Source organism: Notamacropus eugenii, chromosome 6, assembly GCF_028372415.1.
Source record: "Notamacropus eugenii isolate mMacEug1 chromosome 6, mMacEug1.pri_v2, whole genome shotgun sequence".
In the NCBI taxonomy this organism is placed as follows: Eukaryota; Metazoa; Chordata; class Mammalia; order Diprotodontia; family Macropodidae; genus Notamacropus; species Notamacropus eugenii.
In genome coordinates this window covers 33171802-33188600 of record NC_092877.1, presented here as the reverse complement: position 1 = coordinate 33188600, position 16799 = coordinate 33171802, and the positions used below count along the sequence as shown (strand labels likewise).

Below are 16799 nucleotides of genomic sequence, written 5' to 3'. Positions count from 1 at the left end.
CTCAAAGAGGACCATGGCATCACGAAGAGGATGTCATGACTTTCAAGTGAGTTGGATTTAAATGAGGCAGGGTCACCGGCCTCACTCCCTCCTCTAGAGCCATCTGGATCTGGTGGCAAGAAATAGACCAGGATGACTGGAGATAGCCCCCTCATATCCAAGGTAGATAGTGATTCAGTACATTGGAGAATGTGGAATCAGAGGACCTGGGTTCAGAACCCACTCGTGATATTTACCACCTTGTGACCTTGGGAAACTCTCCTCAACTTCTTTGGGCCTCCGTTTTCTTATCTGTGCATTGGGAGTTAGATTGGATGACCTCTAAGGTCCCTTCTAACTCTAGAGCTAGTATCCTCCACTTTTTGTTTATCTTGAGGAGTATAGTAGGAAGAATCTCAGGTATTTAATTAGGGTTTGAAGCCATGGTCAGCCACTCACCCTCTGTATGTCTGGGCAAGTCACTTTCTCTAGGCTTTGGTTTTGTCATCTGTAAAATAAGGGGATGGTACTAGGTGATGTCTAAGGTCCCTTCTGGTTTTAAAGATTCCTTGGCTCAATGAATAGAGCTCCAGGCCTGCAGTTAAGAAGACTCATCTTAATGAATTCAAATCTGGCTTCAAACACTTAGTTGCTGTGTGACCCTGGGCAAGTCACTTAACTCTGTTTACTCTTCTGTAAAGTGAACTGGTGAAGGAAAGTATCTTTGCCAAGAAAATCCCAAATGGGGTCACAAAGAGTCAGACATAACTGAAACAATAACAAAATCTAGCTCTATGATCTTAGGAAGAGTGAGATTTACAGAGAGGACATGGTCATTCTGTAAGTGCCTGAGAGTGGGTTGATGGGGAATTTTCAAGGTGCCTTTGAATTTATGCATGAGAAATACATAAATCCTTCTTACCTTTGTGTGTTGTGTACATAGAAGCACTTGGAAAAAAATGTTAAAAGCATCACCTTCTCTCCCTCGGAATTTCCCTGGAACAAGAACTAACCAGCTGCAAATTGAGAGCTGAATCAGTTGGGTACTCATTCATCTTTGTGGTTCCCACGAATTTTCTCCTCTACTACCCCTCCCCAACGTGTCATGCAATCTAATATAGCCTGTACATGTACAATCATACTATTTTTACATTACCCTGACTTTTTAATAAGAATATTTTCAAAAGGGGGGGGCAAGGCTGCTTCATATAAGATGGTTGCTGGAAACTTCAGTTGCATCTGACACCAGTCCCCTCCTGCCCACTCTCCAATGAGATTCCCCAGTAGAATGTGACTTTTCCATCCTTTGTACCGGCTTCTGGACTAAGTGCCTACTCTGTGCAAGGCTCAAAAAATGAGCCACAGAAAATGAGCAGGGTGAGAGGTCTGCCCATAAAGACTCCATAGTCCAGACCCATAAATGGATAAGTAGGACAGAGCAGAATATATTAAATGTATATATCTCTTTCCTCATTTACTTGGGAGCAGAGCCATAGCTAGGAATTTTTGAGCACGGGGAAAGTGTCAGGAAGCAGACAGACATGGACAAACTGGATTGCATTGGAAAGTAATAATAATACCCTATAGGGTTTGCAAAGCCCTTTATATTATCTCATTTGGGCCTCATTATAATCCTGTGAAGTATGTGTTAATCTCACCCTTATTTTTTAAATGAGGAAACTGAGGCTAAGGTAAAGTGATTTGCCCAGGATCACACAGCCAGCTAGTCAGTGTCTGAGGTGGGATTTTGAACTCAATTTTTGGAACACCAGGTCCAGTGCTGGCATTTGACCAGGAGCAAGACTAGTTTAGGAACTCACCTCATTTAACAATGTCTTGTTTTAACTAATAAGTATTTTTGCTAACCATTTGCTCTGTAAGCTGCTCGTGGAGAATGGACCTTTCCTTTAAACCCTGAAGTTCAGCCATGGGTGGGAGCTGGGTGGGCTCAGGGGCTTCCTCCCTAGGGCAGGGGGAGGAGGATGAGGCTGCTATCTCTCATCCCTTGCCCCTTGCAGTCAGTCTGAATCGTTAGCAGCCAGAGGCAGAGAAAGGGAGCTGCTTTGTGAGTCATGGAGCCTCAGACATGGAGAACCGCAAATAAGTAACTTGGGTTGGGAAAAACCAAACTGCTGTAGGCTATTCTTGGAAACAGCAAGATTACATCGTGTTTCTTCCAAGAAAATGTAGGAACCTTCTACATTTCTGGGTAGTTTGTTTTATTTATATTATGATGTAAAATTCCAAAGGAGTGCCGCTGAGCAAAAGATCTGCAAGGAAAATTTTAGCAAAATTTCAGAGACAGAACCCAAGAACTAGAGTTTTTTTTCTCCCTTGAATTTAGCTCTGAAGGGCTTTTGAAATCTTTTTCTTCCGGTTCCCACCTTCCCACGTTTAGATCACCTTTACAGATGTGTGTGTAGTAGATAGAACGCTGAACTTGGAGTCAGGAAGACTCATCTTCCTGAGTTCAAATCTGACCTCAGACTAACTAGCTGTGTGAGCCTGGGCAAGTCACTTAATCTTATCTGCCTCAGTTTCCTTATTTGTAAAATGATCTGGAGAAGGAAGTGGCAAACCACTCCAGGATTTTTGGCAAGAAAACCCTAAGTGGGGTCACAAAGAGTCCGACATGACTGAGAACACCTAACAATGACAAAAACATAGCTCGGCTGCTTTTGTAGAGGGGTTGGAATGCTCAGGATGTTTCTGACTTGCTGCTTTGGGCTATTTTTGAGTCAGTATCTGACAGTGGGTTGATGGGTAATTTTCTAGGTCCCTTTAAATGGTCAATTCACCTCTATATCCTCCTCACCTTTTTGTTGTACTGTGTGTGTAAAAGGATTGGGAATAATGTGATGGGCATCACCCTCATGTATTCCTGCACTAGAAGCTGACCCTAAAGCAAGAAAGAGCCAGCATTAAACTGCGAGTTGCCAACTCTAGGCTGAGGGCTATGAAGGCTGGACGCTGTGAGGTCTTTTCAGAACACAAGAATTATTTCTTAGTCACTGAAAATGGCATGGCATGGTGGGAGGAGGGTGGGATTTGGAGTCAAAGGACCTGGATTCAGTTCCCAAATCTGCCACTTTTTATCCATTGACTTTGGGTAGGTCATTTTGCTCCCTCAAGGCCTCAGTTTCCTCATTTGTAAAATAAGGGATTGAACTTAATGACTATCAAGTTTTTCTTTTTTTTTCATCTTTAATGTAAGAACCTAGGGATTCTGGATAGGGGAGGCAGGAGAGGGAGTGGGTTTTTTTTTTTTTTTGATATTATAACTTTGTATTGCTATGGTGTTACATCAGTCAGTCAACAAGCATTTATTAAGCACTTACTAGGCACTAAACTAAGTGCCGGTCATAACAAAGAGAGGCAAAATAATGTTCCCTGCTGTCTAGACACTTCCATTCTAATTGTGGAGGAGGAAGGGGGAGACTTCATGCCTGCCTCTCTCTCCCTCTCCCTGTCCCCTCCTTTCCCCTCCCCTCTCCTCTCCTTTCCTCTCTTCCTCTCTCTCTGTCTCTGTCTCTCTCTGTCTCTGTCTGTCTGTCTGTCTGTCTGTCTCTCTCTCTCCCTTTCCCTCTCCCCCTCTCTCCCTTTCCCCCCACCCCACCATTGCTGATTGTCTAGACTGAAGACAGTGATGGAGAAATTGATGATAATGCAAATTTCAGTTAAATATGTGTCCACTTGTTAAACATTTACCAGCATTCCAAAGGGGTGCCTTAGATCCTTATTAACTGTGGAATCCTGGTGCTCAGTTTCTTCATCTGTTAAATGAAGGGGTAAGGTCCCTGCCAGGGCAGGTGGGTGGTACAGTGTATATAGAGTGCCAGGCCTGGAGTCAAGAAGACTCATCTTCCTGAGTTCAAATCCAGCCTCAGATGCTTACTAGCTGTGTGACCCTGGGCAAGTCACTTCACCCTGTTTGCCTCAGTTCCTCATCTGTAAAATGAACTGGAGAAGGAAAAGGCAAACCACTCCAGCATCTTTGCCAAGAAAATTCCAAACCGAGATCACTGAGAGTAGGGACACAGTGAAGAAGGATTGAAGTTAAAAGTTAATGATTCGATGATTCTGCCTAATTGTTCTATTGAAATTGCTGCTTCCTGCTTCAAACACAAACCTGCCTGGCCTGATTCATCGTGCTCACCTTTTAGCCCTACTGCTTGACTGCCTCCCACTTCCTCATCACAGGTAGGCAGGTTGCTTTGGAAACAAGAGGGCTGGCTTGGCCTTCATCGGTCCCTGGGTGCTGGGTATATCCGGCCTGATTCAACACATATTTGAATATAGCTTACCATAAGGAATTATGATAATCACAGTAGCTCTTCCTTATGTAACACTGTCCATGTTACAGTATTTGAGCATCACACTACGTAGGCTGGGAAAGGAGATAGTGTAATTGTGGCTATGATGCTGCCACTGCTGACGGTGGTAGTAACGTTACCGCTGGGAATAATTTTTCCTTCCTTCAACCTCAAGTAACACTTTATACTTCTTATGACTTTTGCCATGGTCTGTTCTGCACTGTGGTTGTTAGAATGTTGCACATTTGTGTAGTTTGCTAGATTGTAAACTTTATTAGGGCGGAGATTAATCATCTCTTAATTATTGTTATATCAATCCCCCATACCCAGGTGATCCACCGCAGGTCCCTTTTGGCTGCAGGTGCTGAATAAGTGATGGTTGGGTGAATGAATGAATGAATGAACCCTCATTTTACAAGTTGAGGAAAGTAAGGCTAGGAGGGTTTCTGTCACTTAGTCAAGCTTATACAGTTAAAGAGGCAGAATCGGAACTCAAACCCAGATCTTAAATAAGAGCCCCCTGTTCTTTTTGTTACATCATTGCCAAATAGCCCAAAATCTCCCCTGGGAAAAGATGTAGAGTCTGGGTCTCAATTTCTTCATCAATAAAAGGACGAAAATAATGCCCATAGAACCTACTCCATAGGTTTGTTGTGAGCATCAAGTGAGATAATGTAAATAAAACGTTTTGGGGTTAGGATCTGAGATATCAATTGGCATAGGGTAATCCCTCAAGAATACACGTTAGCATCTGTTCTGTACTTTTTAATTTAAAAGTGGCCTAGGGCTGTCAGAGGGTGAGGGGTCCAGAGTCCACGGACTGTGTGGGTGCCCTCATTTGAATTCAGGCCTTCCTCAGCTCAGCCCAGGTTTCCATTCACTCTGTCATGTTTCTTTCACATTAAAGTGCTTTGCAAACTTTCAAGTTCTGTGTAAATGACAGCTATTTTTGTTGATCAGGACTTGTGATTTCATTCAGGTAGGGAACTCGCTGGTGTAGAAACTCCCTTCATCATGCTGATCTTCAAGTTATCTGTAAATTATATAATCTTATGGAATTCTCTGGGGTCCTGAGAGGTTAAGGTGTATGTGTGAGTGTGTGTGTGAGTGTGTGTGTGTGTGTGTGTGTGTGTGTGTGTATGTATGTGTATGTGCTCAAACCTATGTGCACGAAGGAGTGCAGGACTTGAACCTCAGGTCCTTGAACTCCAAGGAGGACCCTCAGTTGACTTTCATTGTCTCTATATGAAGCAGCTGACCAAACAGGACAAGGCACAGAATGCCCCATGGTCAAGGGAAGGAAGACTTGGCAAAGGAGAGGTAGCCCTTGGAGCATGAGTAGGATCATAAGGTCGTAGACTGAGAACTGAAGGAAACCTCTGAGGCCATACAGTAGATACCCTTTACTCTACAGATGAGGGAACTGGATCCCAGAAATGGAAAGTGACTTGCCCTGAATAACTTGGAGTCTGGAAAATCTAGCTTCTTATCCTTCTCAGGTTACTCATTACTTGAGGTGCTTAAGTACCTGAGTACTTACCCAGGTTCTAATCCCTCCTCAATTTACTTGTAGTAAGTAAACTGAGGAGGGATTAGAGCCTGAGTCTTCCCCTAGGACTTCAAGTCCAACATGAGTTGATGTAGATGGGGAGAGAGGAAGGGGAGGGCATAGGATGGGTTAGGGGATATTGTATGAGTAGAGATATGGTATGTGCTTCAGGAATGCTGAGAAAAGATTTGAATAAGGTTCAGAAAACTTGGGATCATGGTTGGGCATAAGACTGGGAAGGTGAGGTCAGGGTTTTACAACATCTTGAATTCTAAGTGAAGGAGTTTATAGAAAAAAGAGGAAACGGAGTCATTGCTGGCTGTTCAGCAGGAGAGACATGATAGAAATGGAGTTTGGGGAAGTTGAGCAAGAGAGAATAATATGAAAGAGAAAAGGCCCAGGTTTTGATGGGCATAGAGGGAAGACTTTGCCCCACTGTAGGATCATAGATTTTGATCTTTAAGGCCCCTTTAAAGTCAGCTAACCCAGTTCCTTCATTTTTACAGATGAGAAAATTGAGCCCTAAGGAAGGGCAGGTGACTTGTTGATGGTCACACAGGCAGAAAGAAACTGGCCTAGATTCCTACCCATATCCTCTAGCTTCAGATTTAGCACACTTTCCATTGTACCATGCAACCTCACTTCCTAATTTGGTTTCGTTCCCTGACAGGAAACCACTTGGCCCCCTGGGGCATCCTTGGAGAGGTTATGATGACCCAGAACCCTCTGAGCACCCCTCCTCCAAAACAATTCTTCCTCCTCTTGTACATGAAAATGGCAGCCTCCCCTCTCAAGGTGCAGGCAGCCTGTAACTCCCTTTTTTTCTTCTCTGCTGTTGTCTTCTTCCTTCATCTCCTAGCCACTCTTAGAATCCAGTTGGTCATGGGAAAGTGGGAGACAGATGATACCTTTCTGTATTTGAGTTTTATGAAATTAATTGGGAAACCAAATGGGCATATTAAAAAATCTTTGCATTTGAGGTATGAAGAAGTCCAATCTGGCATCCACCAAGCACCTACTGTGTGCCAAGTACCTGTGCTAGACACTTGGGATGCAAGGAGAAAAAGATAAAAATCTCTGCTCTCAGAGTTGATATTTTCCTCAGTAAAGACACCATCAGTATAGACAGAAGAAACACTGAATATAAGCCAAGTATTTATTCTCGATCCCTTGAGGTTCTTTGGAGAAGCTTTCTGGCTCCTGTTAGCACATCCTCTTCCATGTGAGGAGCCCTGCTCAGTGCACCATGAGCCAGGGATATTGACGGAGCAACATGACTCCCACTGACGAGGCTACCAGCTCACTCCTCTAAAATAGCTGCAGTTTAGCTCTGTTCAGAGAAAAAGAACACATGCTTGGGAAAGCAGAGCGAATGCCTTGACTTCTCTTTTTTTTTTTTGCTTTGGAAGTATTTAAGTGACTTGCCGAAGAAATGTCTGAGGTTAGAGTAGGACAGATAGGAGGGATGGGGGCCAAAGCCCAAGGAAGTTATTTTGGTAACGTGAATGAACACTCATTACATTTTCCCCCATCAGTCTGCGCACTTGCTCCAAATAGCTCCTGGTTTAGGTTTAGGCAGCACAGACTGCATTTGCGTTTCTCCAGGGGCATGTGCACCATTCTCTGTGCCTCCAGGTTCCATGCCAGTCCAAAGCTCCTAAAAACAAAGAGGGGTTGTTGTGGGCATCTCCTATGTACTGACCCTGCAAAAGAAGGGTTCCACCTATAACTGATGAAGAGAGATTCTAAAATTGGGGGTGTCTGGTGGTAGGGAGGATGGTAGTGGCATTCTGCATGATGCACCAGGGTAAGTGAGTCTTCTCTGCTTGGCTGCCTCTCCAAAGGCATCCCTTTGGATAAGAAATATCCATTCTATCCCATGATTTTATCTCACTCAGTTGCTGGGGATGGTTTTTTGAAGCATATTGAATAATGCTTTAAATCTGTGCCTGGGTACTAGGTTTGGCAATCAGTGGTGTGGTGGTGGGAGCGTTGGTCTCTCGGTGTGGGGAGATCTGGGTGCTGGTCTTAACTCTGCATTCATCTACCTTCTGACTTCTCTATGACTCAGTCTTCATTTTGTAAACGAGCTGATTGGATTAGATCAGTGTTTCCTAAAGGCTCAATGAAGTTTGCACGTGAGCTAGATAGAGATTCTATATTTAACAACCAGGTTACCGCTCATTTTAAAGGGGCAGACCCCCCCAATTCCCAGTGTTCTAATTGATGGATTTTCATAGTACTAATTACCGAGAAGGTCTGCTTTTAAAAATAAGTATTTTATATTCCCTTGGCTTTTTTTTTTAAGGTTACTCACATGTCAACATTAGCTGGAAGTGGCTTTTGAATAGAAACGAAAACTTATCATAAAATGTGTTAACAAACTGAATTTTATTTCGAACTGAATCTTCGGAAGCGGACTTTTTCATGAATTGCTTTCTTCCTCTTTCCCCCCTCCCCCCTTCCCCCCATTCTATTGTGTTACTGCTTGAAGCTGATGTGTGTTCTTTCTTTTTTCTCTCTCTCTCCCTCCAGGTGTGACAGTTCCTTAGGTATCCCATGGTGCTCTCCTCTGTGATCTTTGCTGTGCAGCTGCCATTTGAGCCTCTCTACTGACTGACTGCCATCAGAACATGGGGGAGAATGAAGATGAGAAGCAGAGCCAGGCGGGTCAGATTTTTGAGAACTTTGTCCAAGCCTCCACATGTAAAGGCACCCTGCAGGCCTTCAACATCCTCATCCGGCACCTGCAGCTTGATCCCTTGGACCACAGGAACTTCTATCCCAAACTGAAGTCGAAGGTGACCACCTGGAAGGCCAAGGCCCTTTGGAACAAACTAGACAAGCGAGGAACCCACAAAGAGTACAAGAGAGGGAAATCCTGCATGAACACTCGGGTGAGTGAGTGAATGAGCCTTCCGGGCTAGGGGGGTGTCCCTCTGCAACGATGACAGCCCTTGGGGTCCCATGGTCAGGCTCTCATGTTGACCGTACTGTTACTTAAAATGGTTTTGTGTGAATCTCCTACAACTTGGCAAAGTGTATTTAGGACTGAGGCTGCGCTTGATAAATATTTATTAGAGCTATCATGAGTCAATGAACAAGAATTTATTAAGCATCTACTATGTGGGAGCCACCGTTAGATGTGAGGACGAGAAGGTAACAGCTCCTGCCCTGTTGCTTTTATCTGTCATTAACTGATTCTGGACCACAGACAAATTCATTTTGGGGTAAGGGAGAATTAGAAGAGAAGAACCTCATTTTAGGTCCAGGCACACCCGGAGGGGTTGGTCCTTCCCTCAGAGAGACCCAACCTTTGCCTCTGAGCAGTTAGGGTGTGAAGGTGGGCCCCAGGACGGGCACTCTGTGGACTGGCACTCTGTGGACTGGCCCATTGGCTGTAGTATTTGTGCCCTGAGCACCACAACAGCAGGGATCCAACTGGAATAGAAAGGGTTCTTGCAGCTGGATACTGACTTAAAAAAAAATCACAGATGAACATTCTCAAAGTTAGATTATGTTTTTATTAATTTCCTCCAATATTTCCCAGTGCCATTTTAATCTGATTCTGACTGCACTGGGAGGTTTTACAGACCCCAAGTTTGACCCCTCTGCTATAGAGGAACTGAAATGTATGGGGATAGAGAGGAAATAACCCCCCTCTTTGGATGTCAGGGGTCCTGGAAAGAGCCCCCAGAGCCCCCTTCACCCCCTTTTCCACCCCTCTGGCTCTAAGATATGTTGATGTAAATAAAGGGCTAATTCCAGATGTCAGTGATATCATTTTTTTTTAAGCAAAAATAGGGGCCAGTGACGGAGGAGAACTGATGATATAGCTCAGCTCTCAGACAAGGGAACTGAGCCCCAGGAAGGGAGGGAACTATTCATACAGAGAGTAGCAGAAGAAGGAGCAGAAGCCAGGTCTCCTCAGACGTAGTCAGTCATTTTTCTTTCTCTTGTGTACTCTGCTGCCTCATGGGAGCTGCCATTTTGCTAGAAGGGTTCCCCCCATCTCTGGATCTGACTCTGACACTTATTACTGTAGTTGTATGATCTGGGGCAAGGCACAACCTCTCTGGACCTTGATTTCTTACTTTTTGTTATTGTTGTTGGAGAGGGGATGGCAAGGCAATTGGGGTTAAGTGACTTGCCCAAGGTCACACAGCTGGTAAATGTCAAGTGTCCGAGAGCAGATTTGAACTCAGGGCTGGTGCTCTATTCACTGAGCCACTTAGCTGCTCCAATTTCTTTACTTGTAAAAAGACATTGGACCAGATTGTCTGTGCAGTCCCCTTCCATCTTTAAAAGCACAGTCCCATGATCCTTTCTTTCAGCATAAGAGAGAGAATCAGAAGAGAAGGTTAAATAGATGCCTGTAAATGAGGGATGTGGGCCCCTGAGAGCATCCTCCTTGTCTTCTGTTAAATGTGGGGACTATTTGGATGGTTCTGACTTCAGAAATGGGAGGAGGAGAAAAGAAGCTCCTGCTTATTCTCTAAATAGTTCGGACACACCTATAATTAATTTGAATCAATCAACAAAGGGAGTTAAGGCTGAGAAGACAGTTTATTCTAGCTGAGAGGTGAGGAGAAGCCCAACTGAGTTGGTAGCCATAGATGGGAGACATGTTGTGGAGATAGAAATGGTGGATTTGATGGGTGGTGGAGAGTGAGGAGTGGGGTGGAATGTAGGGGTTATGAACCTGGGAGACTGGAAGGATGAGGATGCTCTCTACAGAAACAGGAAGCTTGGAAGGGTGAGAATTTAGAGGGAAAGATAATCAGTTCAGTCTTGGACATGTTGATTTTGAGACTTCTCTTGGATATTAATGTTCACTGATTTTCTCCCCCTGCCTGCCACCTGGTTTAGAGGGTATCGCTTTGGCAATTGGGGTACTTTATAGAGCAACATAAAGAGTCTCTGATCCCTCTGAAAATCTTCTGTGTTGAGCTGGCCTCAGGTGGAGGACACCAGGATGGAGCTATCTGACTGTTCTCTCTTTGATCTTTGGGACAGCAAGCCAGGCAAAAGCCACTTGGGCAGGAAGTAGCTATGAGTTTGGATTAAAAGTGAGCAGACGTGATTTCAACGCCAGAGGAGGCAATGTAGTCAGAGCCCTTGGAATTCCGTTTGGTGCCAGTCCCAGGATGAGGGTTTGAACTCTCCATGGCAATTTGGTCTGTTGTGTGTTTATCTGGATGATAGAGAGCTGCAGAATGCACTGTGGGCCTCTGTGTCTGCTTCCCTTGTCTCACGGGAGTCAGTGATGGATAGCTTCCCTGAGAGATGAACACAAACTGTACTGGTTCTGTAGAAATCATCCAGCTCCTGCTTTGATCAGCAATGCCCGTGGGTGGCACAGGCTGACCCATCCAGGGCACACGAGGGGAGAAGCCAAAATGGGGAACAAGAAGTAGAAGATTCTTCTTTCCTTCTTTTCATCTGCTTTACAGACAAATTGGACCACTCTTCATTCCCCAGCCTCACCCTGTGCTTTATGTCTGTTCACATACCTATCCCCCATCCCTGAAAGACACTCTTCTCTCATACCTCCTTTGTCTTCTTAATTTCTGTCTCTTGCTTGTAGTCAGAGGAAACCTGAATTAGCATCCTAGGTGTCTGACCATGGACCAATCACTTTACTGCCCTGAGCATCGGTGTTGCCATCTGTAAAATGGGGACAATACCAATGCTGGGTAGTTGTGAGGAAAGCACTTACTGTTAGGTGCCTCCCTTCAGGACCTCACTTGGGTGACCCCTCTGCTATGAAGCCTTTCTTGAGATGAGTTTGATGTCTCCTACCTCATCTTGCCGGGACCTTTCCTTATTACCCTTCTTTCTCCTTGCATCACACTTACGTATGAGTTTTGCCCTTCTTGGATTTCAAGCTCCCAAGAGCAGGCTCTGGGTTGGAATCTAACTCTGTATGTCTCCCTGCACTTAATCTAGTGCTTTGCCCAAAGGTCACTATTCAGTGGGAGCTCCATTACTGCAACACTGCTGTAACTTACATCTTTGAAAACAACTTTGAAAGACCACAGAACTCCCTGAGCAGTCGTGCCCTCAGAGGAGGGATGAGAAAGTATGCCATGCACCTCTTGGCAGGAAGGAGATGGACCAGGGATGCAGAATGGGGAGAAGCTTTTTCAGATATGAGCAACATACTCGATTATTTTTTTTGACTATGCTTATTTATTACAAGAGAGGATGTGTATTGGGGTGAGGAGTGTTAGTAAGAAACAAGAGATGCAAAAAAAAGGAAGAAAGAAAGGGGGAAGCATCAGTAAAAGTTTTTAAAAAAAATCTTAGACACAAAGGATCTAAAAAAATAAAACCATAAATATAAAGAAGGCTGTAAACTTACAAGGAACAAACATAGCCCCAAAGGAGCATGAGAAGACACCTTCCCCTACTCCTGTGGGGAGATGGGGATGGGGCCACAGTGGACCCACTTAACAGATGGTTAGGTTTTTGTTAAGGGTTTTGCTGATTCTTTTCTCTTAATTTTTTTCTTTTCAAAGTGTCTGTTGTATATAGAATGGCTGGGAGGGGGCAGAGGAGAGGTGCAGGAGGACATTTAGGTGACATAAAAACAAGATAGCAATAAAACAGCTTCAAAAAATAGATGGGAGAAAACAGAAGGTCACTAGGGAACACAGTCAACAATTTTGTTCCTGTAATATTCTAAATAATACAACTTTAAAATATCCATAGTAAGTTCATGGTTTCATATAGAGTCCGTTCTTGTTTTCTTTGTATAGAAATGTTTGTACTGATGACTTTTGTTGTGGGTCAGGCATTTTTCAGTGGTGTCAGATTCTTCATGACCCTATTTGGAGTTTTCTTGGCAAAGATACTGGCGTGGTTTGCCATTTCCTTCTCCAGCTCATTTTACAGATGAGGAAACTGAGGCAAACAGGGTGAAGTGACTTACCCAGGGTCACACAATAAATGCCTGAGACTGGATTTGAACTCAGGTCTTCCTGACTCTAGACTTGGCCCTCTTATCTACTGTGTCATCTAACTGCCTCCGAGGGACACAATAAAAATGAAAAATTTCCAAATTAAAAATGAGTAACATAGGCTTCATTTGCCTGAAGGTCAGACAGGCTAAGTAGATTACCAAGGTCACACATCGAAGTGACAGGACGGACTTCCATTCCCCCCTCCGCAAGGCTTGAAGCCCTTACTGTGCCCACAGGTCTGGCTCTCTAAATGTTTGTTGGAAATGAACCGTCAGAAGGAAGCAAAGGGAGAAGTTGAAAGGGATACGTGGAGCAGGGAGTGGTGGGGAACCACCCACAGTGCTCTGGGCTGCCCACCCCAGCACCATAAAAAGTCCCCACCCTGGGGAGAAGCGGCACCTCCCCTTCCCCAGGAGCCCATCTGTGTCGGAAAAGCTATAGACTTTTATTGTTCCCAGCTCCCAACTGCAGCCTGAGCCTTTTGTGTTTGTGCGTGATTGACTTTTGTTTTCGAGATTTGTTTTGCATTTACTTTGAGAGTCTTGGGGGTCACTTGAGGGAACCCAGCTGGAGTTAATTCTCCGACACTGGAGCAGTTTTGAAAAAGCTGCTGTTCCCTAATTTCCATTCTGTCTCCCCTGTTTGGGGAGGGGGGCAGAGGGTGTCTGTGTTGGCATTTAGATTCTTTAGGCTAAAAGATAGAGATTGAAGAATGCTTAAATAAAAGTCCTCCAGGGCTGCTTCCTCTTCTCTGGCCTGCCTTCCATGGGAAGCATTTACTTCCTCAGTGAAAGAGAGAAGTTTCTCAAACAAGGTCAGGAGAAGTGGGACTGATCCCTGGGCTAGGCCAGCCTGGTAGGGAAGTCACCTGGAGTGCCCATGGGTTGGAAGGCAAGAATGTGTTTGCCAGGGCGGGGTTGGCGGAGTTTGGGTGAAAGCCTTGCTGAGTGACTTTGCTTGGAAAAGAGGAGCTGGAGTCCAGCCCAGGCCTTGTGGCCTCTTTACCTTGAATAATAGCGCCTTAAAGTTTGCAAAACATTTTACAAATAATCTCGCTTAAGCCTCACAACAACTCTTGGAGGTAGGTGCTGTTACTTTCCCCATTTTACAGATGAGAAAACTGAGGCAAAAAAGTTGCCTGAGATCACACATCCGGTTGGGCTAAGTTCGACCTGAGGTCTTCCTGAGTCCAGGTCCACCAGAAGAACCCCTGTTCCTTTGAAACTTTTCCTGGTTCCTTCTCCACATGGAACTGACCCTGCCCAGTGGACCTCACCTGTTAGGCCTTTCTTAGACTCCTTGAGATGTATCATAGGTTTAGAGTTGGAGGGATTTGGGAGATTCTCTAGTCTAGGAGTTCTAGACTGGCACCAGGCACTGTCAATCAATGGCTCTGCTAACAGAAACACACATATATGCACCCTGCTGTTCTCTCTTTCTCCCTTTCTTCTTCCTCTTCTCCTCCTCCCCCTCTACCTCCTTCTCCGTCCTCCCCTCTTCCTCCTTCCTGTCTTTTACCTCCTCCAGGACAGGCTAGCCACCTCCCCTTCATGCCCCAGGCAACTCTCTTGAGACATGAAGTTGCCCAGCCAGGACTGATCTGCATTGGCTAAGGGAGTTCCTCACTGGCAGATCCTTACCTTGATGAAATCACTTCTGGGTAAAAAACTTCGTCAAAACTGACATCTATACGATGCTTTAAGGTCTGCAAGATACTTTATATATGCTACCTCATTTGAGCCTCATAGCAGCCCCTGTAAAGAAAGTATTACAGGTGTCATGCCTCTTTTACAGATGAGGAAACTGAGGCTCGAGAGAAATTCAGTGACTGGACCATGAGAGCCAAGGTTGTAAATGTTGGAATAAGGATTTGAACCTGAGTTTTTCTGTCTTCCAGTGTGGCAGTGTCCCCTTGTTGCCTTTGTGCTGCACTGAAGTTATTGTCTTATGAGGAGAGATCTGTGTAGGAGTCATTTTCCCAACCCTTCCTCCCACCATTCTGACACACCAGACCGTGGAATTCCAGGATGAGAAGGTTGGAAGGGATGCCAGATGTTATCTAGTTCCCCTCTTCCTCCAGCCTAGATCGTATATCAAGAGGTAGAGCTGACAGGAACTTTAGGGTCCCCTCATTTGACAGGCAAGAAAAAGTAAGCAAGCAAGCGCTTTATCAGATTACCAGAAACCTGATAATAAGGGCTGCTGTAAGCTTTGGGGCTTGCATGGGGCTTACTGTATTCCCCTGATTCTGCCCACTTCACTCTGGATCAGTTCATAGGAGTCTTCTCAGGTTTCTCTGCACCCATTGCCTTCCCCCAGACTGCAGTTCAATTCAGTTAAGCACCTTCTGCGTACCAGGGGCTGTGCAGGGCACTGGGATTTCTAAGACAGAAACAAAGCAATTCTCTCCTCCAAGGAGCTTACATTCTGTTGGTGAATAAAAAAGTGTACATAGAATATGAAATACAAAATATTTATAAGAGAGGTCTCTCTTTATGGCAATCTGCCGCCTCCCCATCTGACTCAAAGCTAATGTAACCCAGGGGTTCTAAACTGGGAGGGTCTGTGAACTTGGGGCATAAAATATATATGAAATACTTCAATATATTGGATTCCTTTGAAATTCTACATAGTTGATTTTATGTGCTTAAAAATACCATTCTGAAAAGGGGTTCCTGAGTTTCACCAGATTCCCAGAGGAGTCCCTTGGCTTTGCCAGATTCCCAGGGAGTCCCTGGGTTTTTACCAGATTCCAAGAGTGGTCCACAATAAAAAAGGTTTAGAACCCCAGTTTTTGGCTAGCATAATCATTCAGTTCAGTGTATAGCATAGGCTGAACGCAGAAGAACCAGCAGCATTTGAGCAGTCAGAGGGAAGGGGAGTAATGGTGGGTGGTAAGCCCAAGTTGTATCTCTGTATGTGTTTAACCAGGTCTGTCTAAAGTGTAATCGAAGTAAGTTTTTTTAGCTTGATGGAGGAAAGAAAGCTTGATTCCCACTGTCCTTTACCTTTCTTGGTCTCCCCAGTACTTAGCACAGTGCTTGGCACACAGGAGGTGCCTAATAAATGTTTATGGAGTGACAATGGTAATTGAAAGAAGTCAGATTTAGTGCCTGTCACAGTCACTTGGAGCAGCACCAGGGCTCTCTTCTTCTGGGTGAAGCAAGCTGAATAAAATACATAGAAAATTCCTGCCTCAGAGCTGGTGCAGGCCCCCATTGGTGTGGCCTCCTGAATGGCTTCTGGCTTTCTTCTCTTGCTGGGAATCTAAGGATGGAAAAGGATTGTTAGCTTGAGGACCTGGGATGAGCAGTGGAATGTCTAGGAGGGCAGCTGGAGGTGTAGACAAGGTACAGTTTCAGATTTGTACGTCTGGAGGATTTTGAGCAGGAAGAGACTTTAGTGGTCATCCAGGCTAACTCTCACACTTAGGAGAAAACTTTGCTGTGCCATGGAAAGAATGCTGGGTTTGGAGCTAACGGACCTTATATGAGCCCCAGCTTTGGAGCTTAACTGTCTGTGTGACCTTGGCCAAGTCAATTCATCATGTACCTCAGTTTCCTCATCTGCCAAGTGAAATGGGTTTGACTGGAGAACTGATGAGTCCCAAGGAAGTCAAATGATTTTTACCCAAGGTCATTCAATATTCAAACTTCCATCCCTGATTCCAAATCTAGTATTTCCCCCAACCCTGCTCTAGGCTTTAGCACTGACTGTGCTCTTTTACAGTTAATGTTCTCTTTGAATAGAAGTTCCTTCCTTTGTTAAGAAGGGAGACATCTTTTCAATAGATGTGAATGAATTCTTCCTGGATACTGAGCACGAATCTGCACAAGTGGAAGGACTTTTAACATTTTCAACTTAAATTTTGCTTCTATGGCCAGTGTGAGTTACCAAGCTAAAATTAGTGTGGCATCCTGGTCTGGGAAGCAGCAGTTTGTGATTTTGGGTGGAAAAAACAGCTTTTTCCATGACTTTGAGTGAATTCAGATG

At 44.7% G+C, this 16799-nt stretch overlaps 1 protein-coding gene across 9 annotated transcripts in view; it reads left to right on the top strand.

Annotated features, from left to right (window-relative positions):
* The window catches only part of MICAL2 (microtubule associated monooxygenase, calponin and LIM domain containing 2), a 253290-nt gene that overhangs the window by 42997 nt on the left and 193494 nt on the right, over positions 1 to 16799 (top strand). For 8 of the 9 annotated variants that reach the window (XR_011969323.1, XM_072619419.1, XM_072619417.1 and 5 more), the window contains exon 2: positions 8377 to 8738. Coding sequence is in view for 8 of the 9 variants with exons in the window: in XM_072619419.1 (XP_072475520.1) it covers positions 8475 to 8738 (264 nt within the window). In the remaining variant the exon portion in view is untranslated. Of the gene's footprint in view, positions 1 to 5985; positions 7649 to 8376; positions 8739 to 16799 lie in introns of those variants that run through there. The other variant, XM_072619414.1, reaches the window with a different exon arrangement.